This window comes from Vulpes lagopus, chromosome 8, assembly GCF_018345385.1.
Source record: "Vulpes lagopus strain Blue_001 chromosome 8, ASM1834538v1, whole genome shotgun sequence".
In the NCBI taxonomy this organism is placed as follows: domain Eukaryota; kingdom Metazoa; phylum Chordata; class Mammalia; order Carnivora; family Canidae; genus Vulpes; species Vulpes lagopus.
This window is the reverse complement of record NC_054831.1, coordinates 50,813,035-50,840,085: the sequence shown is the minus strand read 5'-3', so window position 1 is coordinate 50,840,085 and position 27,051 is coordinate 50,813,035. Positions and strand designations below refer to the sequence as shown.

Genomic DNA, 27,051 nt, shown 5'->3' with positions numbered 1-27,051 from the left:
GTGCTTAGGCTACATGTTTCCTTTAATTATACAGTTTTTGGGGAAGGCAAGACAAGTTTGGTAAACATAAGCAGAAGTTACTGAAGATTATCTTTTTCATAACATGACAAGTGAAGTTCAAAGGAAATGTTTGCCTAGAAAAATCTAGATGATTTTAAAATCCACCCCCTCCCTTACCACAACTTCACTTACATTTAGGGAACTCTGAGAAGGAAGGTCAACTTCTCATTATAAACACTCCTTAGTCCTGGCTGCACATTCTAAGTATCTTCACTGTATCTTAATTGTCCTTATTTATGGACACGCCCTGGATGCAGGTACTCTTTTTCCTTCTAAATAGTCCTCAAAGGGTCTTAGCTGCCAGTGCAACAGCCCACCTAAAGGCTTTTTGCTTTTCTAAGTTATTCTGCTCCCCTTGGAGGAACATGCCTTAAGTTCTTTCCATGTTCTGACTACATTACTTGCTGTAATTTGTGTCACAGAAACATGTTGTGGCTGAACAACTTGTACTGTTCCCTTGAAAATGCATAAGCCATAAGCCAGAGAGGGCAGACCAGGTGGCAGCCTTAGGTAAATAGAGGGAAAAATACTTTGTTGGCCATAAGGAAGGAAACCCCAATTTTTAAGACTCTTGCTTTTTGAAATAAGATTATAGTTAGGATTTCTCTTCCCTAACCCTCCAAGATGCATTATGAGTTGCCGCATTCTTGTGCTTTTACTCATAAGAGAATTATGGGAGTTGCCCTCTTAGAACCTGATGTAAATACTTCCTTGGACACTTCAAGAATGTTATATCAGAATGATACTGGTTTTCTCAAATGGAATTTACTACCCTGGAATAGTATTATCCAAAACTTAATAGCAAGTTTAACTATTTTTTTAAAAAAAAATAGAACAGCATCCTGCCATGTCAGTCCCATCACACAGCCAGGCAGAGAAGAATAATGTTAGTGGGCCAACTTTCACAATTGTAGTGTATATTTAAAAACACGTTTGTCACTTGACTTGCAGTGAAATTATTTTACATCAGGAATACTGCTGATGAAAAAACAATGCTCAGGGGCGCCTGGGTGGCTCAGTGGTTGGGCATCTGCCTTTGGCTCAGGTCATGGTCCCAGAGTCCTGGGATAGAGCCTCACATCGGGCTCCCTGCTCAGTCTGCTTCTCCCTCTCCCTCTGCATGCGCGCTTACACTCTCTCTCAAATAAATCTTAACAAAAAGAATGCTCACTGCAATAAAACCACCACCCTGAAATATTACTACACATAACTGAAACATTCCGGACAGTTGGTTCCTAGCATGTCAAGTACTTAAAACAACTCATCATATACTCAAATATTAGGTAAATAATTTAATGACAGAACAGAATTGCTTTAGACACGATTTCAAGTTACTGTTTTTGTCTGGAGTACAGAGCCAAAACATACAAATCGTATCCAAATACCAAACCATGAATTAAGCAAACAGAATAAAAAAACAGTAATTCCCTTGATTCAGATTTCATTCCTTACTTACTATTCCTTTTACTTGCCTCAGATTGTTGCTATTACAGATATTTAGTTAAAACTTTAAAGGACAACATGTGAGAAGGTCCCCTGCCAACGGGCCTTACTCAGATGGGCTCACAGGCACCAGGCAGAGGCTCACAGATTCTGAAGTAATTCACTTCCTGCTGGAAGCCAGCTCTATTTTCTCTTTTGCTTCAGTCCAGGCCTGTCCAGATGAAGCACCACTCAGTAGCTACTATTTAAGAATGGAAAGAAAAGGTAGAAAAATGGTTTTCTTTCAAGGAAAAAGCAGAGGGCAGACCAGCCACTGCTCCGGACCATCAGCAGCTCACTTCCCGGACCGTCCTGCTTTTGGCACATGGCTAGAGTTAGCACAGGGGCTCTGCAGAGAACAAAAAGCTGAAGGGAACCAGAGATTTCACGCAAGGCTTAACATTGTGCCAACGACAGACACATGGGACAGACATTAGCAGTGTCAGCCTGCTTGCTTTCAGCCTTATAGGCTACTTTAACAACACTTGTTACTGAGGGAGCCCCTGCTGGTCTTGGAGCAGCATGGAATGAGGAGGCTTACCTAAGTGGTGACAGGAAGGATCCTCTTACAACCAGGTGACCTGGGATCTTGTGGTTGCTGTTAGTGCATACATATGCCATAGCTTAATAAAATCACTGCTTATTTCATTACTTTATGAAGTCACCCCCTGTATGCAATCATCATGAAAATCCATGGACTGCCAGTACCAAATGTAAAAGGCTCCAGCACTATAAGAAACACGGCAAGCCGTTATGGATCACAAGATAAACTTAAGGGTCAGCCCCAACATCACTCACTGTGGAGGACAAGCACCATGTTCTGTCCAGTTCCATCAGAGGAGGACTTTGCCCACAAGTGCTGTCATTCAGGCACCAGACAGGGAACAAGGGCTTCTCAGCTTTGGCACTCTGCTCCCTGGAAGGGTTTCTGGTTGTGGAGGCAGTGAGTGGTCCAGAGTGGATCAACAGCCCGGAGATGGTCCAAAAATACTCTGGAATCCTACTCAGACCAGGACCCAGAGCCAGAAACTAAGGGCTACCACCAGTCAGAGGTCTTTACAAAGCATAGTAGTATCGCCCCTTCCCCTCCAGCCTTCCCCTCAACCTAAAGCAGCCCAGCAGAGGGGAAGTTCTTTGGGAGAGAAGGGAAGCTGCCACAGGTGAAGGTCGTGCTGCTCTAGCCACAACTGACATGCAACAGGTGTAGAACATGATCCCATCTAGAAAATGAATGGCACTATTTTAACAGTAGGACATCTTGGGAAAATCCAAGGTGCTTACTCTCAACTTAAATCATAACATGGAAGCCATACTGGTACACAGGTGTGTTCTCCTCTACAAAATCTACATGGATATTTTAGTTTTCAAGCACCACAGAAAAACTAAAAAACTTTAGCCACTTAGTGCAGTACATGTACTAAGCACATTTTAGGAGACCCTACATCTAGAATGAGTTAAGTAATCATTTATAGTCATCTCCATGAAACATGATTACCTCTGAGTTTACTAGTGAGATCTGAGATTAAACATGGAACCAAATTGTGCTTTACTAACAACATGTAACCATCCAAACTGCATGGAAACATACAGGTTTATGCCAAAGCCCTGACAGAACTATATTTAGCCTTTCAGATTATCATTAGGGCCAGCAGCTCACTCTCAATGTCCCACCAAGGACAAGTGCAGCAACTTTTCTATTTCAATACAATTACAGACAGAAATTATAGAATATAAAATAGAGCCCCTTCCATAAAGTTTAAGATTTAGGGTAGAATAAGGGAAGACCAAAAAAAAATCAAAATTCATATGAAATCAAACTAATTCCACATTGGTCTTGTACTCCATGAAACCCTGAGATGAACTGTAGTCCTCAAATGCCTATGCTTGGAATTCAGTTCACTAGGACACTTCAGTAGGCTTCAAACTGGCTCATCATCAGCTTCCTGCTGTATTCATAGGCCAAAAACAGTGCCCCGTTGGCAGGGAACGCTCGAATCATAGTAGGCTTCAGTCCAGAATATAAGGCTGTTATTCCTAGAAGACAAAAAAGTGATCAAAGACTGAGATGCCCTTCCTTAGACCCCGTGAAGCCGCAGAGCACGAGGCTGGACACCTACAAATCCAGACAATGCACTGAACACCAACAAGTAATAGGATTTCTCTCTAGGATTCCCTGGACTAATGGGAACAGAAGAGACTAATGGAAACAAAGACAGGAGTCAGGTATCCCAGCAAAGCTGGGTGATGCTCAGGTACTATACACTAATCCCATGCCTGGTTCACTCCGGTAGATGTATCGAGCAGAGCAGAGGCCTCACTGGGCAGACAGAAGGAACCCCAGGGCCACATGGGGTGGCAGCTTCACAGTGTCACCTGGGAGGAAAGGACCTGGAGACATCAGGCAAAAAGCAATGGTGCTCAAGTCAGAGTCTGGTGTCTACTGCTGGTGCTGCCCAAGGTGGTTATGAAGATCCAGGTGGCTGAGGGAGGTGTAAGCACTTTGTGAGACTATGAAGTGTCATGCAACTTTGGGATATGAACTTAACCGTTTTCACACACTGTGACTGTGCTCGCTCTCAAAATCAACACATCCCAAGGTATAACATGTATAGTGGATGCTGGAAGGCCAGGTCTTTACTCACTAGTGGCAGGACACTGGCTTTATACAAACATCACATAGAAAATCTTTATCCTCTTGCCTAAGTCTCAAAATTAACAACAAATCACCTTCAGAAAGTCTTAGCTTAGGGATGTGTTGCACGTTCTTTTAAGTCCCTTAGTATTTCTGTTGGAAATCATTTTCTGATACTACCTCTATTCTATAAAACAAGTGGTGCTGACCTCAAAGCATGTGGCCCCTCAGGCACAGTTTATATTGTAAAAAACTCCCTCTATGCTATTTAGAAGAATCCTGGCCCAGAAGTGAGGAATAACAACTTTTTTTTTTCTTTCTTTCTTTTTTTTTTTGGAATAACAACTTTAAATATTCTTGAGAATGGAAGTAAGCTAAAGGGGTTTGGATATGGAAACAGCACTAGAAAAAGGATAGGAGGGGCACCTGGGTGGTTCAGTGGTTGAGTGTCTACTTTGGCTCAGGTTGTGATCCCAGGGATCGAGTCCCTCATCAGGCTCCCTGCATGGAGCCTACTTCCCCCTCTGCCTGTGTCTCTGCCTCTCTCTGTGTCTCTCTTATGAATAAATAAAATCTTAAAATAATAAATTCTAAAAAATTAAGAAAGAAAAAGGAGAGGAGACAGGGAAGAGGTACACACACGACCTCAACCTTACAAGGCTTACAGGGAAGTGACCAGTCTATGCACATCTACTCCGTTTCTGCCATGAGCAGACTCACCTTCATTTTTCACAATGCTTATAAAGGTTCCAATAAATCCTGCCTGTTTTCCAGACATGGAAAGAACCTGAATTCTGGATTTGACGCAATCCACTGGGTAAACAGCAAGCCAGAGGCAGACTCCACCAACTCCACCACTTAACATCAAAGGGACAGGGCCTAGAGGAGGAAATTAGCAAAAAGCACTTTGTCTCAAGAACAGCATTTCCAGAGGTTAATGTAGTAGTGGCAACAGGGTTCAAATAAAAATGCCGATGCTTGGGATGCCTCAGTGGCTGTGTCGGTTGAGTATCTGCCTTCGGATCAGGTCAGGATCTCAGGTCATAATCCTGGGGTCCTGGAATGGAGCCCCACGTCAGCCCCCTGATTAGTGGGGAGTCTGCTTGTCCTTCTCCCTCTGCCCTAGCCCCTCTTCCATGCTTTTCTCTCAAATAAAAGCTTAAAAAAAAAAATGCTAATGCTGCAAAGCACAATTCTCTGAGGAAGCAACCAAAGCTCTGAGAACACAAGGACCCATGCGGCACTGTGGTGGCACTGTCTGCCCCTCATCATGGTGGTCACTGGGGTGCTATGGGGCCCTCTTGGCCTGTCCTCCAGAGGGCTGGCTCACACAGAACCAGCAGGCCCCCAGCAACATGGCAACACTCTACCATGGGGAATAACAACAGTGGCCACTGAAACATAGGCCATGTTTTTTCCAAACTTCTCACTTGGCAGTATTTCAATATTTCAATGCCCCACAGCCCTGACTCTTCCTTTATCATGAAAACCAGAGTTGTCTTATTAATCACAATTGTTCAGCCTGGAAGCTTGCCTAATCCGAGAACAAGTCCAAAACACTGAAGGGAGGGGTTTGAGGGGAAAAAAAGTAATCATTCACACAAGCTAAACGTGGACATGGTTGTGTCAAGCAGCAAAACAGGATAAAAAAACAAATTTTTCCCCGTGCTCTGGAAACTCTCAAGATTTATTACCAAGTTTTAAGCTTATTGCAAAATGCTTCACAGGTGACTTACCCATTACTAGAGATTTCCCACAGGGAAAGTCATCTCTGTATTCTCCCCTAAAACATTATTCCAGTAAAGATGTTTGGAATACACAGCTTCAGCCCTGCCCTGAGGATATTAGCATACCCAGAGGAAGGCACCAAGGTCCTTCCCAGGCTCCAGGAACCCCAGCGAAGGGCAGGGCAGACCCCCACAGCCTCCACAATGAGCATGCTTCTGCAGGGCTGAGCCCAGCCCAGCCAGCTGCATCCCTGTGGCGTGCTTACCTAGTTCATCCTTGGATTTCCCTGATGCAAAAAACGATCTGCTCAGCTCGTAGCCTCCAAAGAAGAAGAAATAGCCGGGCACCTCTCGGAGTAGAGTGCTGGAGAGGCCATGGTAGAAGCCCAAGGGGCCGTCCTTCCTGAGGACAGTCTTCACCACAGACCAGACGGTGCTGCAAGGTGACAGGGAGCGAGCTTAGGGCAGGTGGGGGAGAGGCGTCTCCTACCAGTGGTGGGCCTGGCTCAGCCCTGGGCAGGGCGGATTCTAGAAACCCAGGGACCTGAATCCTGAGAATATAAGGCTTCTGCAGGGAGGAAACCTCAGAGGAGCACACGTACATTTATTTTAGGACAGCTGTTCTCACCTGAACTATCCGATGGCAATGACATTTCATTAAAGTGCACATTCATACAGAGCTGGGTGTGCCCACTGCACCTGTGGCCAAGATTTCAACAGAACGCGCCAGAACCCCACCTCAAATGGAACCACTTTCACATTTCCCCAGTGTGCTGGGGATCAAGACTACTCAGCAGAGGAGGACCTAAGAGCACACCTAGAAAAGGAGTTCCCTGGATTTTTAGAAAATTAGACCTCCTCGGGCCATAGACAAAACAATGAAGGACCTGGACTGGTGCCAACAGGACCAAGGGGACTCCCAGAGCTGCTTTTCACTAACTGCTAGGCTCACCACTGCATGCGATGCTTATTTTGTAGTACAAATGAAGCAAAAGGAAAAGTAGGAAGCACTAAGCAACACTCCTGCTGGATGACAGTTTTCCAGAAGGGGGTCTTCAGATACCTGCCCCCCAGCTTCTCCCTGTATAAGGATTCCATGAGCAGACCCTCAGAAAATATACAAATTGGACACTTGAGTGGCTCAGTGGTTAAGCGTCTGCCTTTGGCTCAGGTCATGATACCGGGTCCTGGGATAGAGTCCCACATCGAGTCCCAACCTGCTTCTACCTCTGCCTGTGTCTTCGCCCCTCTGTGTCCCTCATGAATATAAATATTTTAAAAATAAAGAAAATATACAAATAAAATCCAACCCCCATTTGACAAGCAGAGAAAAGTCAGTGAAAGCCAGACAAGCTCTTGATTTTGTTGGTTGCATTCTCTTGCCCTCAATAAACAAATTCCATTTGAATTTGTTTCAAATTTGTTTCAAAAAGTTCCTCATTTGAAAAAAAGTGCATTCCTACATTCTAGATGTCATTATCAAAGATGTCAAGGAGCCAATACCCACTTTTTTCCAACAATGAATAAGTGAAATGACAGTAAGGAGCTATCCAAATTCAGCAAGAATAAAATGGCATAATGTTTGTCCAGTTCCCAATTCCCCTCAATGACTACCCTCCTCAACCTTTCCTTCTACCTGGTGTTTACTGAAGGAATGTGTTCAGGTTCTTAGGGCTTGTTTGGTCTTGCGCTAGTGCACAGAATGAGCAAGGAGTAGATGCTACTGGAAGGTAAGACAAAGGAAATTCTTAGAAATTCTGTAGGGCAAGAAGCACCAAGAATTTAGTTCTGAGAGAGTAGATATGCAAGAATTTTTATTTCAAGCTGATCAGAGCCCTGTAGCAGTTGGAATGCATGACATTTTCTGCTTAGACCCCTCTTCCTGATGGTGTGCACCATGGCAGGCTTTATCCGTCAGAAAAACAGCACCAGAAACCACATCCTTGGTGTTTAGAGAATACTTTGTCCTCACTTGGCTCTCAGCAGGTGACCTTACTTGGACCAGGGAATAATTGAGCCCCCAGTAATAAAAGTCACTTCAGAAGGCTTCATCAGGCATCACTCATTATCCAGGTCCTTCCTGCAACTCGGCTCCCATTCGATAATGGAAATGTGACACAGTATCCAACTCAACATGATCAGCCTGCTTTCTGACCCAAGTCTTAACCCCAAGCTACCATATACCTGTGTGGGCACTGCCACACCTAAAATATAGTCAACCAATATTTTTGTGAAAGGTGTCCATTTGCTTGTTTTTAGAGACAACAATTTCTTTAAAATACCTCATGGTACAAACTGAGGATTGCTGGAGGGGAAGTGGATGGGGGATGGGGTAATTGGATGATGGACATGAAGGAAGGCACTTGCTGTAATGAGCACTGGGTGTTATATGCAACTGAAGAATCAGTAAATGCTACCCCTGGAACTAATAATACATTATATGTTAACTAAATTGAATTTAAATAAACTTTTAAAGATACTTTAAAATATTTCTAAGGGACAGGAGAGCAACTTTCTAGGTGCTGTTAATATTCTACCTCTTAGAGGCACCTGGGTGGCTCAGCAACTGAGCATCTGCCTTGGGCTCTGGTTGTAATCCTGGAGTCGTGGAATTAAGTCCTGCATCAGGTCCCCTGTAGGGAGCGTGTTTCTCCCTCTGCCTGTGTGTCTGCCTCTCTATATCTCGCTCATGAATATATTTTTAAAAATCTTTTTTTTTCTATTTTAAAGATATATTTTCCCAACTTTATTTGGAAAATTTTTTGAACCTACGAAAAAAGTTGCAAATATAGTGAAAGACAAACACGACAAACACCCTCGTACCTCTTATCTATGTATTTAGTACTTGTTGAATTTTACATGTTTTTTCTTTTAAAAAATTTTTTAATTCATGGGTTTTTTACATTTTTTTTTAATTCAAATTCAATTTGCCAACATATAGTAGAACACCCAGTGAAACACCGGGACGTCTGCACCCCGATGTTTATAGCAGCAATGTTCACAATAGCCAAAATAAATAAAAATCTAAAAAAAATTCTACCTCTTAATCTGGACACTGGTTACAAATGTGTTTATGACTATCAGAACCCCACACTTATGATTTCTGTGGGTACCTTGTATTTTTTTTTAAGATTTTATTTATTTATTCATGAGAGACACAGAGAGAGAGAGAGAGGCAGAGACACAGGCAGAGGGAGAGGCAGGCTCCATTGTAGGGAGCCCGATGTGGACTCAATCCCAGGACCCTGGGATCACACCCTGAGCCAAAGGCAGACGGTCAACCACTGAGCCACCCAGGTGCCCTGTCTACATTGTATTTCTATAAAAAGTTTTAGAGACTTATGCTTTTGGACCTCCTAACTATGAATACATTCAAACTGGTTGTAGGGAATCTCAGGGGTACAGGAAACAGAGCTCTATTAGAAACCCCATCCTTACCGGAAGGACACTAATTCTGTAAATGGTCAGTTTATCTGGTTTTTCCCATGAGACTTATAGACTTTGAGTTAACCACAGTGACAAAGGCTTTAGTCAGCCAGATGTTAAGATAAATAAGTATTGAGATTAATAAAGACAATAAACTGTTTTACCATCCAAACAAATCATCCTATATACAACTGACTCATGTAACTAAAATCTGTTTCCAAGATTGAGGGGGACAGTGTTTTGATGGTTACAGGATAGCTCACAAGGGCTCTGAGGAGTGTCCTCATAACCCCAGGCCCTCTGCGGGTACATGTGAAGGATCAGGGTAGGAAGGTAAGGAAGTTATCCCAGGATCTGGGGTGATCGGCCCATGTGAAACTGGAAACAGGCATCAACTCATCTTGGAACCCAAATTGGTACTTATGAAGGCTCACCTCCCAGCCTCTCCACTTCCCAGGTAATAAATATCTGCCTACAATGTTCTATTGTGGGAGCGGGGATGGGTCCAACCCTCATAAGGTTCATTTAGAAAGCTATCCTCTGACTGGTAAGGGAAAGAGTTCTAAAAACACAGTATTTTGGAGTAGACCAATCTCTTTCTCTGCCACTTAGTTTTAGTACAACATAGAATTTACAAATATGTGCTGTATCAAGAAAACAGAGACCCAAAGTCTGTGCCCAAGCAGTGCTTACTTCTGGCTGTTGGCTATCTTTCCCGACGATGCCATCTCGTGCATGGTCTGCAGCCGGCACTTCACAAGCTCAGTGGGGCAGAGTACCAGAGCAGCAAAGGCAGAGGCAAAGGAACCAGCAGCTGCATTCTGCAGATCACTGGAAAGAAACAAGCACAGGAGTCAGGTTACTCATTCATTCAGCTCTCACCATGCAAAGCACTCAGCTGGGTGAGGGAGAGCAAGGATCAAAGGAGATGAACATTTCCTGAGTTCCAAGAACTTGCACACGCTGTTTCATCTAAGGATCCCACAGACTTATGAGGCGGACACCGACACCCCAATTTTCATGTGGAAAACCAATGCATAGAATACATGATGCACAGAGCACCTGGGTGGCTCAGTGGGTTAATTGCCTGCCTTCAGCTCAAGTCATGATCCCAGGGTCCTAGTATCAAGCTCTGCATCAGGCTCTCAGCAGAGCACCTGTTTCTGCTGCTCCCGCTCAGTTCCCTCTGCTTGCTGCTCTCCCTGCTTGTACTCTGTCAAATAAATAAAATCTTTAAAAAAAAAAAAAAAAAAAAAAAAAAGGACGCCTGAGTGGCTCAGTGAGGGGTTTAGCACCTGCCTTCGGCCCAGGGCATAATCCTAGAGATTTTTTTTTAAATCTCAAGAGAGATAAAAGACTCCACCCTAAGATTGCTAGAACTTCTACAGCAATTCGGCAGTGTGGCAGGATACAAAATCAATGCCCAGAAGTCAGTGGCATTTCTATACACTAACAATGAGACTGAAGAAAGAGAAATTAAGGAGTCAATCCCATTTACAATTGCACCCAAAAGCATAAGATACGTAGGAATAAACCTAACCAAAGAGGTAAAGGATCTATACCCTAAAAACTATAGAACACTCTGAAAGAAATTGAGGAAGACACACAGAGATGGAAAATATTCCATGCTCATGGACTGGAAGAATTAATATTGTGAAAATGTCAATGTTACCCAGGGCAATTTACACATTTAATGCAATCCCTATCAAAATACCATGGACTTTCTTCAGAGAGTTGGAATAAATCATTTTAAGATTTGTGTGGAATCAGAAAAGACCCCCAATAGCCAGGGGAATTTTAAAAAAAGAAAACCATAGCTGGGGGCATCACAATGCCAGATTTCAGGTTGTACTACAAAGCTGTGGTCATCAAGACAGTGTGGTACTGGCACAAAAACAGACACATAGATCAATGGAACAGAATAGAGAACCCAGAAGTGGACCCTCAACTCTATGGTCAACTAATATTCGATAAAGGAGGAAAGACTATCCACTGGAAGAAAGACAGTCTCTTCAATAAATGGTGCTGGGAAAATTGGACATCCACATGCAGAAGAATGAAACTAGACCACTCCCTTGCACCAGACACAAAGATAAACTCAAAATGGATGAAAGATCTAAATGTGAGACAAGATTCCATCAAAATCCTAGAGGAGAACACAAGCAACACCCTTTTTGAACTTAGCCACAGTAACTTCTTGCAAGATTCATCCATGAAGGCAAGAGAAACAAAAGCAAAAATGAACTATTAGGACTTCATCAAGATAAGAAGCTTTTGCACATCAAAGGATACAGTCAACAAAACTAAAAGACAACCTACAGAATGGGAGAAGATATTTGCAAATGACACGTCAGATAAAGGGCTAGTAACCAAGATCTATAAAGAACTTATTAAACTCAACACCAGAGAAACAAACAATCCAATCATGAAATGGGCAAAAGACATGAACAGAAATCTCACAGAGGAAGACATGGACATGGCCAACAAGCACATGAGAAGATGCTCCACATCACTGGCCATCAGGGAAATACAAACCAAACCACAAGGAGATACCACCTCACACCAGTGAGAATGGGGAAAATTAACAAGGCAGGAAACAACAAATGTTGGAGAGGATGTGGAGAAAGGGGGACCCTCCTGCACTCTTTGTGGGAATGTGAACTGGTGCAGCCACTCTGGAAAACTGTGTGGAGGTTCCGCAAAGAGTTAAAAATAGACCTGCCCTACGACCCAGCAATTCACTGTTGGGGATTTACCCCAAAGATACAGATGCAATGAAACGCCGGGACACCTGCACCCCGATGTTTCTAGCAGCAATGTCCACAATAGCCAAACTGTGGAAGGAGCCTCGGTGTCCATCGAAAGATGAATGAATAAAGAAGATGTGGTGGGGATCCCTGGGTGGCGCAGCGGTTTAGCACCTGCCTTTGGCCCAGGGCGCGATCCTGGAGACCCGGGATCGAATCCCACGTCGGGCTCCTGGTGCATGGAGCCTGCTTCTCTCTCTGCCTGTGTATATGCCCTTTCTCTCTCTCTCTCTCTCTCTCTCTCTCTGTGTGTGTGTGTGTGTGTGACTATCATAAATAAATAAAAATTTAAAAAAAAACATTTTAAAAAAGAAGATGTGGTCTATGTATACAATGGAATATTACTCAGCCATTAGAAATGACAAATACCCACCATTTGCTTCGAGGTGGATGGAACTGGAGGGTATTATGCTGAGTGAAATGAGTCAATCGGAGAAGGACAAACATCATATGGTCTCGTTCATTTGGGGAATATAAATAATAGTGAAAAGGAATAAAGGGGAAAGAAGAAAAAATGTGTGGGAAATATCAGAAAGGGAGACAGAACAAAGACTCCTAACTCTAGGAAACGAACTAGGGGTGGTAGAAGGGGAGAAGGGCGGGGGGTGGGGGTGAATGGGTGGCGGGCACTGAGGTGGGCACTTGACGGGATGAGCACTGGGTGTTATTCTGAATGTTGACAAATTGAACACCAATAAAAAATAAATTATAAAAAAATAAATTTATTTTAAAAATCTTGAGATATATTTTTATATTTTTATTTTTACATGTTTTATTTTTACATATATTTTTATATATTTTTTATTTATATTTATATTTTTATATTTTATATTTTTATTTTTATGTATATATAGTCACACCACTACTAAGTGGCAATGCTACGACTCAAACCCAGGTCTGACTGCAAAATCTATTCTCCTCTTATTAGTCATAGGTGCTATGCACAGAATGTATCCCCCATCACTAAATCTCTATGCTGATGCCTTAACCCCCCCCAGTGTGATGGCATTCAGAGGGGACCTCTGGGGGATAACTATGTTTAGATGAGGTCGTGAGGGTAGAACTGGCCATGATGGGATTAGCGTCCCCCTATAAGAGACCACTGATCTCTCTCCACCCTTTGAGGACACAGCCAGAAGTTGTCCCTCTGTAAATCAGGAAATGGGCCCTCACCAGATACCAAACCAACCAGTACCATGGATCTTAGACTTTCTAGTCTCCAAAACTGTGAGAAACAAATGTTTAAGCCACCAAGTTGACAGTACTCTGTCATAGCAGCCAGAGCTAAGACACAGTGATATACAAAACCAAAAAAGATCTGGAGAAAAAGATCACCCATACTCCCCTCCCCCTCCAAGACACACATCAATACTTGAGCATATCTGCCACTAAGCTTTATAAAATAAGTTTTTGAGGCCATCCCTGCATGCCCAAAATCCAACCCGAAGCAACCAGATGTGTAATGTGACTGTTGTAGATGAAAGTCCAGGATAAATTTTTTTTTCAGGATAAATTTTTAACCAAAAAGCCGCTCATTGCAAAAAGATTTCCCAGTTCCACTGATGACCTCCTGACCTCAGCAACAGAGGGCACTAAGAAGGTGCAACAGCGGTAGGGGGTGGGGCGTGGGGGAGGCCAGTTCCCATCAGCAAGTTCAGTGCCTGCAGGTAAAATGGCTAAATCAGGAATCTAAATGGAGAAACTAATGCATATAAATACAACCAAAAGTATTCATTTCGCCTCAAGAGGGTTTGGTACTACCAGCCACTATCACCAGCAGGGCTGTGAAAATGAGGTCCAATCAGAGTTCAGTATGAGGAAAAGTCTGAAAAATCAAATGTGAACTCAGAGAATTCTTCCCCAAGTGTTCATGAGGGTCAGAAAACAAGATCCCTTCCAATTCAGGACCGTGTTCTGTCACAGGAACATGGCTGGCAGGGCTTGGGGTTGGACAGGAAGGAGCAAGCTCCTCAGAGCAGGACCACTGGCTCCTGACTCTAACTTGTTCACTGCCAGCAGCCCACTATCACCAACCACCAGGATGACACCTAAGCTGATTGCCCTGGTAGAGAGGGCACCTCACAATTTTTCCCCAAACCATGACCAAAAGCCTAGTAGACCTAACAGTCAACTGTCCTAGAGTTAAACAGTTATAGTAAACTGATATCAGATGTTAGTATAAAGTTGACGGTTGCCTCCAATCTTAGCCCCAGTCTTCTATTCCCTTCCCTGAGATGAAGGGTGAGTGCCTGGGACTAGCTGGCCTGCTACACACCCCAGTCCCAAAAGAGTTGGCTGGGAACAAGGCTCTCTCTTCCAGGAGAAGACCTCTGCTTATAGTATGGACTTGCTATTCATTTTAGAGAATTAGGTATCAGACCATTACCTGGCAGGAACCAGACACACGACTGTACTTGCCCTCAGCTTCTGCATACAGAAACTGTCCAGCAGTTCACACTGTTCCTTCCCTTCCTGCTTCACTCCTACTTAGCTGCTTGTCAAAACCAAAGATTAAAGTGGTTTCTGTGGTCTCTCAGCCAGCCTGCGGATCCACACTTTGTCTCCCTCAGGGACTCTCCAACTCGCTGACCGGCAACAGTCAATGAGGGTCATTAGCCAGAGGTGCCAAGTCTGTTGGAACAGAGGTGGCATCAGTAAATGTGAACATCTACTCAACCTCAGATGCTGTAACGAGTCAGCCACCTGAATGAACACCAACCAAGTTGTTCTAGTGCAGCAACAAGGCCAAATCAGATCTGCAGTGGACTTTGGCTCTCTAATAAATACGCTTGTCTACCAGGACACTAAATGAGGGGCAAGGGGCCCCAGGCTGCACCTGCAGTAGAGGCGTTCAGACCCAGAACTGAAACCGCAGCAGGTGCAGAAGCACATTTGGTAAGGACCAACTAACTGTCACCCATTCAACAAACATGTACCCAAACACTCCTGAGGTCAAAGGAACACACTACCAGGGGGTGGCATTCAACCAAGGACAGATAAATATTTACGGGGTTATTGCTGAAATTCACAGCAGGATCATCCAAGCAGTGCTTTCCTTTTACTGACTCTACTTACTACTCTTTCTTCTACATCTGACCCCTCCCACATAGTCCAGAGCCCCAACTCTGATCTTACGGAAAGAGTACTGGACAGAGACTCAGAAGACTGGCTTTGGGTCTTGCTCTTGGTTGTGAACTCAGACAACGGTATCCTAAGCATGCCAGTTTTCTGCACTTCAGAGTCTCCAACTATAAGCAGGTGACACCACAGGCTCAGCTGCTCACACAGTACCATGATGAGGGCTAACCAACACAGGAAGGCCATGGGTGTCACAGCTCTGTAAGCTCTAAGATAGCATTGCCCCACCAGGTAATAAGCAAACACTGTCCTGCAGGATGAAGACACCGCCATCCCCCATGCCACAAGGATCAAAGAAGAGGGTACCAGGTTAGGCCAAGTCAAACAGGATGGCTTCTTGGCTGCAGGACTTCCTCCAGGACCTCACATGGCTGCTTGCTGTGCCCATCTTCTCTGCAAGGCATCCTCCTCTAGGAATTCTGCGAGGGACCTAAACCTCTCATCTCCTCCCAGAGAAGGTCTCCCCCTTGACTGGGAACAGTGGCAATCGCTACGGTCTTCTTTCCATCCATCTCTATCACTAGATCCCATACTCTCCTGGTTGGCCTCCTGCTCCTTTCTTTACTTCCTCCTCTTCTTTGTGACCCTTCTGTGCTGGAAGGTCCTAGAATCTGTATGCAGTCCCTCTATGAGTGCTATATTCCTAGGTGATTTCATCCAGTCCCAAGCTTTTAGAAAACAAATTCCATCCATGAAGATACAGTTCTGCCCATAAAAGGGCACATCTTTAAGACAAGGCACCTCCAGAGAATATTTCTGTACAAAAGGGGCCTGTGCAACCTGAGTTGCAATAGGGTTCCCAATTCCTACCAGAACTAGGTCTACCAGATGGCGGTCTGCCCTTTGCAACCGTGAAGCTGATAGAATTTTAAATGACTTAAAATAAATCAACATTCAAAAAGGGATGGCTACACATCCCAGTGGTTCCTAAATTCTTTTTAATCTCTGTGCAAATAAATATCCAAGGGATGACTGCACACAAGCCAAAGTTGGAGGTTTGGGCTGACTTGGCCAAACAGTAGGTTTATCTGCATCTGCACAGATGCTTCCAACTCTTCCTAAAATTCCAAGTTTTTCTTAAGCCTATCTGGCTCAGGCAAATTCTTCCAATCCTCTGCATTTTGCTGATGAAGTGGAAGCCAAACCTCAGCTCATAACTTGCATCTATGGCTCCAGTCCAGCACTCATGCCCGCAAGACAAGTAGTACCACCAGCAGCATCTGAAAAGCAGCTCTCTGAAGCATACTGACACGTAAGGGGGAGCTCATTCTCCATGGTACATTACAACCCTTCTGCATGATACCAGTTTTCCAAGTTTAATATGATGAGAACATAAGACTTCATGACAAGAAAGTGGCTATTTAAAAAAAGGAAACATTCTTCCGATAAGATAACATAAAACTCTTGACTACGTAACAGTGTTGTCTTTTTAAACAAACCGAAAACTCACCTCAGCTTGGCCTGCTTTTCCAATCCAACCACTTTCCGCACCACCTGTTGGCAGAAGCCGTAGCACATGAAGAGGACAGAGTTCTCGGCGATATTGGCAATCAACGCTGGGCTGGTCCCCTTGTAGAATCCCCGGAAGCCCACTTGTGAGTATGTCTTCAGGCAGCAGTCAGTGAGGCCCCTGTACAGGTCGGGGAATGTCTGCATCTTCACTTTCAGTGTGTCAAAGGGCTGCCCAGTCAGTACACATGCTGTGCCCCCTAAAACCAGGACAGAATTCTTCTCCAGCACAAGTCGATGTGTGTTAGAATGTAGATTCAAATACCCGAGGAAAAGAAAGATAATCAGCCTCCCCAGGGCTTGCTTCTGTTTCAGTTCATTTCTACCTCTTTCCCCCCAAAGCTTCTAGCCCAGTCCAGTGAACAAAGCGTCCCTAGTATGCCTGGAGCACCGAGCTCCAGTCCTAAAGGGGCCTGCACTCAGCAAGAGAGACAGACGTGGTTTGACAGTCAAAGCCACAGGATGCAAAAGTATGGTGTGTGTTCTGGGGTGTCAGCATTTTCACCATTGAGTATGATGTTATCTGTGGGTTTTTCATATATGGCCTTTGTGATATTGAGGTATGTTCCTCTAAACTTTCCTGAGAAATTTTTTTTCATTAACAGATGTTGTATTTTGTCAAATGCTTCTCTGCATTTATTGAGATGATCACATATATGGTTTTTATCCTTGTTAATATGGTGTATCCCATTTATTGATTTCAAAATATTGAAACCATCCTTGCATCCCTGAAATCCTGCTTGATCTTGCTCTAAAGGATTTTTTTTTTTACTGTATTGTTGAATGCCATTTACTAATATTTTTTGTTGAAGGGGATTTTTTGCATCTATGTTTGTCAGAGATATTGGCTTGCAGTTTTCTTTTTTGTAGTGTCTTCATTAGAAGATGAAGGAGCAATATTCATCTTGGCAACAACTGGACATTAGCAAGCAATGGAGTAACATCTTCAACATTCTAAGGGAAAATGATTTTGAACCTAAATTTCTATACCAAGTTAAATTAGCATGTAAGCATTAAGCATGGTGAAGGATCTCTTCTGATATGCCCCAAATTTACCAGCCAAAAATCATTTAAGAATTACTAAAAGATACATTCCCATAAAACAAAAAAAGAAAAGGAGGAAGATACAGAATTCAAGAAAAAAATGGATAAAACTAATAGATTCAATGCATGGAACTGGGGAGGAGACTGGTGATGGTTTGTTGCTTTCTATTTGTAAATAGAGGTAAATATTGTTAAGCCAGAGAAGACGAAGAACTTGGAGACTCCGGAAGAAGAGTCTTCAGAGTGGAAGGAAAAACAAACCCCCAGGGAAGAAGCCGCAGAGATAGAAGAGGAGGGTGGAGAGGACTGAGGAGGAGGGCAAGAGAGGCCTGAGGAAGAGGGGGGAGAGGCCTGAAGGCTAGAGGAGGAAAGAGAAGCCACTTTAGTATTATGTAATAAAGAGGATCTAACCTACCAAAGTCATACTGTGGTAAATACAAAGCATGGAGTTGAGGAAATAACCAAAAATGCCTTGGAGATTATTTTAATTAAAGAGATTATTTTAATTAAAGAGGGAGAAGATTCTGAGCCACAGGAGGAAGATAGTTCAGAGTGGGAAATGGAAATAATTTCATTGTGGGGGGAGGAGAGGACTCTGAAGCAGAACATGTAAAGACCGCCTCCCAGATTGAGAAAAGAAAGGCCTCAAAAGTGGACTTAAAGGAAAGAAATTGTCTCTAGTTATGTGGTTTGGGAGTCTGAGGAGAAAAATTTGCCAAAATGTTGGATAGAAAAAAAAAAACAATAAAGAGGAAACAGCTATGCTCATAAATCAAGGAGTTGGGATAATATGTTCGGCGCCTCTCCCTCAAAGTCACTAGAGCTACGTTCTGATAAACAGAAAAGGCACCTATGTACAAATTTGAGTATTCCATGAGAAATCACTACACTTTTAAGGAAAACTAAGAGATACAAAACTCTGCAAAAGAGGAGCCAACATCTAAAAGAAACAGACTTAAAATAAGAAAACTTTACCAGAAGTAATTAATAACTTCAGAAAGATACAAGAGATTAGAAATAAAAATCATACAGAAGTCTTAGAAATAAAAAACTCAATAGATGCTCAGAATAGACATACTTGAAGAGACAAGAGACAATCTAGAAGATTGACTTGAGGAAATCTCTAAGGATACAATGTAAATGGCCAAACAGTTAATAAAGATCAAGAGACAGGACAGATCCAGAAGTTCCAACATCCATTTGACAGGAATTCCAGCAAAAAATAAAGGGAATGGAGCAGAGAAAATAAAATTAAGGAAATGATTGAAAAAATTTTCCAGAACTAAACAAAGATTCAAGTCTTGAGATTGTCAGTACTTACCCAGTACCTAGTAAGATTGATGAAAAGAGACTCACTCCTAGAAATCTAGGAATCCCAAAGATAAAAATATAACAGCTTCCAGAAAAAGAGAGAGCCTACAGAGGAACAAGAATCAGGTTGACAGATTTATCATTAGATACTCTGGATGCTAGAAGTAAATGGGGACAGGATCATAAAAGTTCTACAGGGAGGTTTTAACCTTAGAATCCTACATCCAACCAAAGTGGCATCTGATTTTGAAGGTAAAACAAAGACATTTTTTGATACTAAAGAATTCGGTTTATTTCTTGCATACCCTTTGAAAGAATTACTGCAAGATATATTTTAGCTATCTAAGGTGACCCTAAACACATACACACTATATATATTATATTCCTTCCACACCAAAAATCAACAAGGAAAACAGGAAAATAAAATGCCACGTATCTACCTAGATAGATAAACAGCTAACAGTATTAGGGGACTAGGGGAAAAGAAGGTTACAGATACTGCCTAAATGTTGGTAAAGTAAAAGAGGGTATTAAAATTAATCAGGGAGCTTGGGTGACTGAATTGGTTAAGCGTTTGCCTTCAGCTCAGGTCATGATCCCAGCGTCCTGGAATCCAAGCCCTATGTCAGGCTCCCTAGTTTGTGGGGAGCCTGCTTCTCCCTCTGCCTACCAGTAGCTCTCCCTGCTTGTGCTCTCTGTCAAATAAATAAAATATTTTTAAAAAAATTAATGTTAACCATCATAGCTTGTGTTGGAGTATACTTTCTAAACTATGACGGGGAAAGAGGGTATCAGTCAATATAACCATAGACAAGAAGAGGTGGGGTGAAAGTAATAGAAAAGCACAGGTTAAAAGATGGCAGGAAAGAAAAATGCAAAACTGGAACTCTTATCAGGAAAAGGGTAATTTTATCATCTCTACTGATGTGAATCTTGCCACTTTATAGTAAACCTCTTCCTTTAAAAAAAAAATATAGGGATCCCTGGGTGGCGCAGTGGTTTGGCGCCTGCCTTTGGCCCGGGGCGCGATCCTGGAGACCCGGGATCGAATCCCACGTCGGGCTCCCGGTGCATGGAGCCTGCTTCTCCCTCTGCCTGTGTCTCTGCCTCTCTCTCTCTCTCACTGTGTGCCTATCATAAATAAAAAAAAATATATATATATATATATATATATATACTTCAAAGCTGTAGTAATCGAAATAGTATGGTACTGGCACCAAAACAGACACATAGATCAACAGAACAGAATAGAGAGCCCAGAAATAAACCCAAACTTACAGGGTCAATTATTCCACAACAAAGAAGGCAGGCATATATATGCAATGGGGAAAAGACAGTCTCTTCTATAAACCGTGCTGGGAAAACTGCACAGCTACGTGCAAAAAAAAAAAGAAACTGGGCTACTTTCTTTCACCATACACAAAAATGAACTCAAAATGGATTGAAGACCTAAATGTGAGACCTGAAACCATACAACTCCTAGAAGAAAATACAGGCAGTAAGCCCTCTTGACATTGGCCTAGCAACATTTTTCTAGATATGTCTCCTAAAATAAGGAAAACAAAAGCAAATATAAACTATTGGGACTACACTAAAATAAAAAAGCTTTTCCACAGTAAAGGAAACCAATAAAACAAAAAGACCACCTACTGAATGGGAGAGGATATTTGCAAATAATGTTTCTGATAAAGGGTTAATATTCAAAATTATATATAAAGAACTTCAACTCAACACTAAAAAACAAACAAACAAAACACACATTCTGATGAAAAATACAGGCCGAGGACCTGAAGAGATGTTCTTCTAAAGAAGATATCCAGATGGCCAACAGAAACATAAATTTTGGTATGAGGGGATAAATGTGAATGGTCTCAAATGTCACATTCAGAAATTAACACTAGTTAAGGCACATAGCAACAGAGCAGTCAAAGCAGGCAGTGTGTTATTTTATAGTTGTCAACTACTGTATCTTAAAGGGAGACCAAGTTTCCTCATTAAGGCAATTTAACTTTAGAGCTCCACACTACTCATTTCAATATTTTCCAATTACCTATCTTCTTCAAATCCTCTCCCATCCTAGCTGCTTAGAATTTCTGGAATTTCTTTCCTGGAATTTCTCCTCTACTAGCTGCAGACAGGCATGACAGCTTCCCAGTACTTTATAGTAGATGAACTGGACCAAAAACCTGCCAGATGGGAGAAGTTTGTTTCAAAGAAAAGGAAGGATACAGAAAAGAACATATGTATCTAACCTATATCACCACAGGCCACGATGGTCCAATGTCCCAACCTAGACGGCTGAGCATCAGGGGCTTCAGACTAATCTCCACCCCCAAGAGTGCTGTTGGCCCATTACATAGTATTAAAGACAACAACAGGACTGGTCAAGAAACCAAGCAACCAACGTCCTAGCCCTGTCCTGACATCAACTAGCTGTGCAATCACTGGCAAATCCACTGTCCATCTCCAGGTCTCCTTTCTACATATACAGTGTGCATTAGAGCCAACAGTCTCTAAAGGCCCTTCTAGCTCCATCATTGAGAGACTGAGACCCCTCCAAAGCAGGGCTCTGGCTTCCTGTTTGCATTCCATGCACCTCCCAGTAGAAATTCTCAGGTCACTAACAGGAGCCTCCTCTGCCAGCACCATGGAAGAGACTCTCTCTAACCTAGTTTAAAGCATGGACCCCCCCCCCCAAATAAATAAATAAATAAATAAATAAATAAATAATAATAAAGCATGGGCTTTGCAAAGGAGCCTTCTCTCCTCCAAAGTTAGAGGACGCAGGACAATGCTATAGCAATGAGGGGTGACCCTCTGTTACCATTGCAGGAAGAAATCCCATCTACTCATCAGGAGAATTAAATGCCATATGTTTTCTGGCCCAAAACATATCAGTACTATTGGGGGGAAAAAAAAAAAAAAAGGAACATGTATACCAGCAAATACCCTACACAGTGGACTCCCAACAATAAATACTCTTGCAATCTGTATCCTTAAAATTCACCGTAGGGGCACCTGGGTGGCTTAGCGTCTGCCTTCGGCTCAGGTTATGATCCCGGGGTCCTAGGAACAAGGCCCACATTGGGCTCCCCACTCAGTGGGAAGCCTGCTCCTGCTTCTCCCTTTCCCCCTACCTTGTGCTCTGGGTCTCTCTCAAATACATAAAATCTATAAAAAATAATAAAATTCACTGTAAAGTATATATGTGGCACCCAAATACCTGTCACACAGAAATGCCTTTCTAGGGAAAAGAAAATTCTGTCACAACAGATTCTACATCTTTGGCAGACTCACTGAGGGACATTTAATTTCAAAAGTTGAGAATCTCTCATGTGGTTAAGTACCCTCTTGTGGGAAAAACTGAGCCTAGAGCATTCTCTGGACTGGTAAGAGGGTGCCAGAGGTCGACAAATGGGTCCGCCATTCCCATGGTCAGTGCCTTCACAATGTGGCACACGGTTGGGGGTGGTGATGGTACACGTGGCCTAAGGGCTGCAGCTGGGTAAGAGACTGACCCAAGGCACTCGGCAGACAAGAAGCCAGCAGGGCAAAACCTAGGCAGCCCTTAGTTTTTCCTACAACTGGGCCAAGACACTCCTGTGGTCTCTAACCTGGGAGCTAGTGCCTGCACTTCTTACTAGTGTAATGCACTGTCTGTAGCCTTTCTCACTAGCCTACCTTGGTCGACCTTTGGTTCACCAGAAAATACTTTGTTCTCTGAACTGGGACTTCTTTTTTTCCAATTAAGGGAATGACAGGATGACAGGTGGTGGCCCTCTGACTGCACTCAATCCACTGACCCAGGAGGTCCTACTGGATAAGAGGACAATGGCCACTGCCCCTCTGGCCTCTCCATGCCTAGGAGCTGTGACCCTGATAAGAATCAGTATAAGGGGCAAGGGTAAACCAGGGTTTTCATCTGAGAAATGTAAGCATTACAGCATTCTTCTGGCTCTAAAATAATGCAGGAACCTAGAAAACCAAGTTACTATCCATACACTTCCAGTTACTGACCTCAGGCTAAGTAAAGGTAATCTTTCTAAAAAGAAGCCTATGTGTTTCAAGCATTGCCCAGGAGTGCTTACCTGTGCCCTATGAGGCTGCAGTCTGTCCTGGGGCTCAACCCCTTCCCAGCCCACCATTCCCTGGCAAATTCTAGGGCCTCTCCTTTCCTTTCAGGGCTTTAGATATCACCAAATACCAGTCTCATTTACCAAAGACATTTCTAAAGGGTGTCCTCCTTTCTTTCCTTGGCAGTAATAAGGACAGTAACTAGAACTTCCCTGGAGAGATGGCACAGTGTGATTCTTGACAACAAGGGCTCTCTAGACTGCCAGGCTTGGAATAAAACCCCATGTCACCTGCATACTCCAGCGTGTGACAATAGACAAATGAGTTCAGCTCTGAGCTGTGAGGTATTCCAGCTGTAAACTGACAATATTCCCACACTGACTCAAGAGTTTTCCTATAAAGGAACTACTCTACCTTCTACTGTTCTTGGAAAATTATCGTATTTCCATTAAGTGGATTCACTCCAAGGTGAAAGCATGTTGCTTCTGGAGTGGCAAAGGTAGTATTTTCACCACCCTTTCGCTGGATCTCATTTGTAGCAGTACTTGAAGAAGAGAAGATGGGGTTTCCCCTGGAATTACCTGCAGCCCCTGCTGTGAGGTCAATGGCAGCTTGGATAGCAGGATTGGGCTTCATGTTTGCCCACTCCTCTGCTGGGCTCCGTGGAAGGCAACTCTCTGGAACTTATGACAGGTGTCTCATATCCCTGAAAGGAGAGGAGAGGAGAGCTCACCATCAGTGGGGCCTCTGCAGCCTCCCTTTCTCTAGAACAGCCGCCCAGTTACCGGGACCTCAACTTCTGGGAGCTCTACATTTCTCCAAAGAAAGGCAGTCAAGATGTCAGTAGAGCCTAGCAACTGGCATCCCCTTCTCCCTGCCCATTATCTCCCCATAAAAATCTCTCAAGTCATAAACCTTCCCTGAGTATCAAAGCTACAGCCACTAGTAGGGGGCACGTCAACTGTCTTTCTGAAAAACTTAACAAATGAATGCCAAATGCCAGCCCACCCAAGGCATATCAAACTAGTTTTTCAGAGGCCTAATTGGAACTCTGAGTCAATTAGGTCAGTTCTAAATTCACACAGCAGCCTGTGTCCCCAATAGGAGGTCACAAAACAGAAGTCTGGAAAGGAACGGAGAAGAGGCTCTGCAAAGTGACACATGGTGGTGGTGGGGGGGGGGGGTCTGAATGCCTACTCTGCCACCAGCAGGGTGGGCCCCTAAAGCTGGGAGTCTCCACATATAAAAGGTGAAGAAGTATTATAATACAAAGGCAATCACAAATAGCCACGTGAGACAGATGTTCTTATAACTACAGAACACAGCACCAAATGTTACTAATTGTCAGAGTCCTCTCTAGAACTTCTCAACCATAAACGTGTACACTAATCACATGGGGACCTTGTTAAAATACAGATTCTGATGTGATGGGCCTCAGGTGGGACCAGAAACCCTGTCAGTCATGACAAGCTCCCAGATGAGGCTGATAATGACTGGCCACCAACCACATTTTGGGAAGCAACACTTGATCCACTGTGTCCTAAATTTGTTTGATAAGAATTACTGGGATGCCTATGAAATACTCAAATAAGCCACTCTCCTAGTGATCTTGATTCAGCATGTTTGAGCTAGAGCCTAAAAAGTTTGGGAGGGGATCCCTGGGTGGCTCAGGGTTTAGCGCCTGACTTTGGCCCAGGGCGTGATCCTGGAGTCCCAGGATGGAATCCCATGTCAAGCTCCTGGCATGGAACCTGCTTCTCCCTCCTCCTGTGTCTCTGCCTCTCTTTCTATGTCTATCATAAATAATAAATAAATCTTAAAAAAAAAAAAAAAAAGTTTGGGAAAACTAGAGTCGACTCCTCTACCTTTAGACAAAAATCAACTATTGCAGAGGAATGGACTTTATAAATATGGATTTTTTTAAAACATGAAAGATGGTTCATTAGCAGAATATTAAGATAATTCAACAACCAATTCTGGTTGGTTTTCAGAGTATGTGAGTGACTTATGCATGAGTAAGGAAGTGCAATCTTTAGTCTTCACACTAAAGACCTTTGTGCTCCCACTGGGGCCACCTCTCAGAAGGGGGGTGGGCTGGTTGGATCAATGTCAAACTAAACATGAGCAGAAATAAAAAAATATCCACTAAGAAGTTTGGCCACTTGACACATGTTGCCAATGACCAGACACCAAGAATCCTGCTTTCCTTACAAAACACTGTAAAACCAGCAACCACAAAGGCACAGCCCTGGACTTGAAAAAGCAACTAAGTGAACCAGACAAGACATGGATTTTATGTTATTGACAGGACTGGAGAGGCAAAAATCAATAACTCGCGTTGAGAAGGTTATGGCCATCCTGTACCTAGAGAAGGATATGAGGGTCCTAATCCAAACTCCCTTTCCACGTGGAAAACTGAGGCCAGAGGGCATGAGCTTTTCCAAGGTCATACAAGTAGTGGATTCGACTCGTCTTACCTTTTGGGTCTCTGCCTCCCGATCAATACTTAACTCCTGACCACAACCAAAAACACCCAACCGTGCATTTTAAAGGAAAAGCGGAGGCAAGTGGGGAGAGTCACCCAGGATGTAAGCCAAGTGGCTTCTCCACGCGTTCAATTCTTGATCAGAAAGGCCTGGATCGTACCGTGTCGTCCGTGTGAATTCAACCCCTTCAGATAAGCCGAACCTAAACACCGTGAATCCCACCAGGGACGACTTTCAGAATCGTTAGGACAACAACGGCGAGGACTAAAAGTGAGAAGGTGAGGGCAGCGCATCAGAATTCTGGTGTAGCTTAAGAAGGCTTCCGAGGGCTTGAAGAATACAGACGGCCTGGGGTCGGCCTGGGGGTCGGCCTGGGGTCGGCCTGGGAGTGGGCCTGGGAGTGGGCCTGGGGTGGGCCTGGGGGTGGGCCTGGGGGTGGGCCGGGGGTCGGCCTGGGGGGTCGGCCTGGGGGGTCGGCCTGGGGGTGGCCTGGGTGGGCCTGGGGGTGGGCCTGGGGTGGGCCTGGGGGTGGGCCTGGGGTGGGCCTGGGGGTGGGCCTGGGGGTGGGCCGGGGGTCGGCCTGGGGGGTCGGCCTGGGGGTGGCCTGGGTGGGCCTGGGGGTGGCCTGGGTGGGCCTGGGGGTGGGCCTGGGGGTGGGCCGGGGGTCGGCCTGGGGGTGGGCCGGGGGTCGGCCTGGGGGTCGGCCAGCCCGGCCGGGGTAAAGCCCACTCCCCGCGAGCCGGGTGAAGGGAAAGGCGGAGTCCTCTGGGCGCCCCTTCCCCGCCCGGAGGGGCGCGCGCGGGCCCGGCAACCCGGGAGCCCCGGGAGCCCCGTAGCGCCGCCAACCGCACGGCGAGGGCCTGGGGAGCGCCGACAAGCAGCCTGCACGCCGGGGACCCCACGCCGGGGACCCCACGCCGAGAGGCCAGCCCGGGCCGCGGGGCCCAGCCCGCCGGCCGCCGACACGCTCCCGCTGCGGGGCTCCGGGCCGGCGGGCGCAGGGGCCGCTCTGAGGCCGCCTCCGACTTCCTCTCCGCGGCCTCACCGCGCACGAGCAGCCCGGCGCCCCCGCCCCGCAGGCCGAGACGCTCCGGGGCCCACGGAGGACCGCGCCCCGCAGCACGCGCGCCCGCGGAGCCCAGGACCCCCGGCCGGCCGCCCGGGAAGCTCCCGCCGCCCTCCCCCCGCAGCCCGGGGCACCGGCCGGGGCTGCGCTCACCGCCACGCCAGGGGGCCGCGTCCCGCCCGGGCTCAGGCGCGGGCTCTCGGCGCTGCCTCCGCGGCCCGGGCGGCCGCTTAACAGCCACGTCGGCCGCAGGCCGGCCCCCCGCCCCGCCCTCTCCCGCGGGGGCACG

General features: G+C 44.8%; 2 protein-coding genes across 7 annotated transcripts in view; one reads left to right on the top strand and one right to left on the bottom strand.

The window, feature by feature from the left end:
* Positions 1 to 1,339: 1,339 nt before the first annotated feature.
* SLC25A15 (solute carrier family 25 member 15) lies at positions 1,340 to 27,051 on the bottom strand. 5 transcript variants are annotated; one of them, XM_041765063.1, is made up of 9 exons: positions 26,916 to 27,002; positions 25,857 to 25,960; positions 23,792 to 23,916; positions 21,187 to 21,322; positions 16,723 to 16,981; positions 10,021 to 10,158; positions 6,168 to 6,337; positions 4,895 to 5,053; positions 1,340 to 3,576 (listed from the first exon to the last, which is right to left on the bottom strand). In XM_041765063.1, the coding sequence occupies exons 4-9, from the start codon at positions 21,209 to 21,211 to the stop codon at positions 3,452 to 3,454; spliced, it is 876 nt and encodes a 291-aa protein (XP_041620997.1). In that variant the 5' UTR covers positions 21,212 to 21,322; positions 23,792 to 23,916; positions 25,857 to 25,960; positions 26,916 to 27,002; the 3' UTR covers positions 1,340 to 3,451. The 5 variants fall into 5 exon arrangements, with proteins under 5 accessions (XP_041620997.1, XP_041620994.1, XP_041620993.1 ...); XM_041765060.1 differs by lacking the exon at positions 21,187 to 21,322 and having other exon boundaries at positions 26,916 to 26,998; XM_041765059.1 differs by lacking the exons at positions 21,187 to 21,322; positions 25,857 to 25,960 and having other exon boundaries at positions 26,916 to 27,051.
* Positions 25,842 to 27,051, top strand: part of MRPS31 (mitochondrial ribosomal protein S31) — a 57,635-nt gene continuing 56,425 nt past the window's right edge. The window contains exon 1 of one of the 2 annotated variants that reach the window (XM_041765057.1): positions 25,842 to 25,974. The gene's annotated coding sequence lies outside the window, so the exon portion shown is untranslated. The remainder of the gene's footprint in view (positions 25,975 to 27,051) is intronic. The other variant, XM_041765058.1, reaches the window with a different exon arrangement.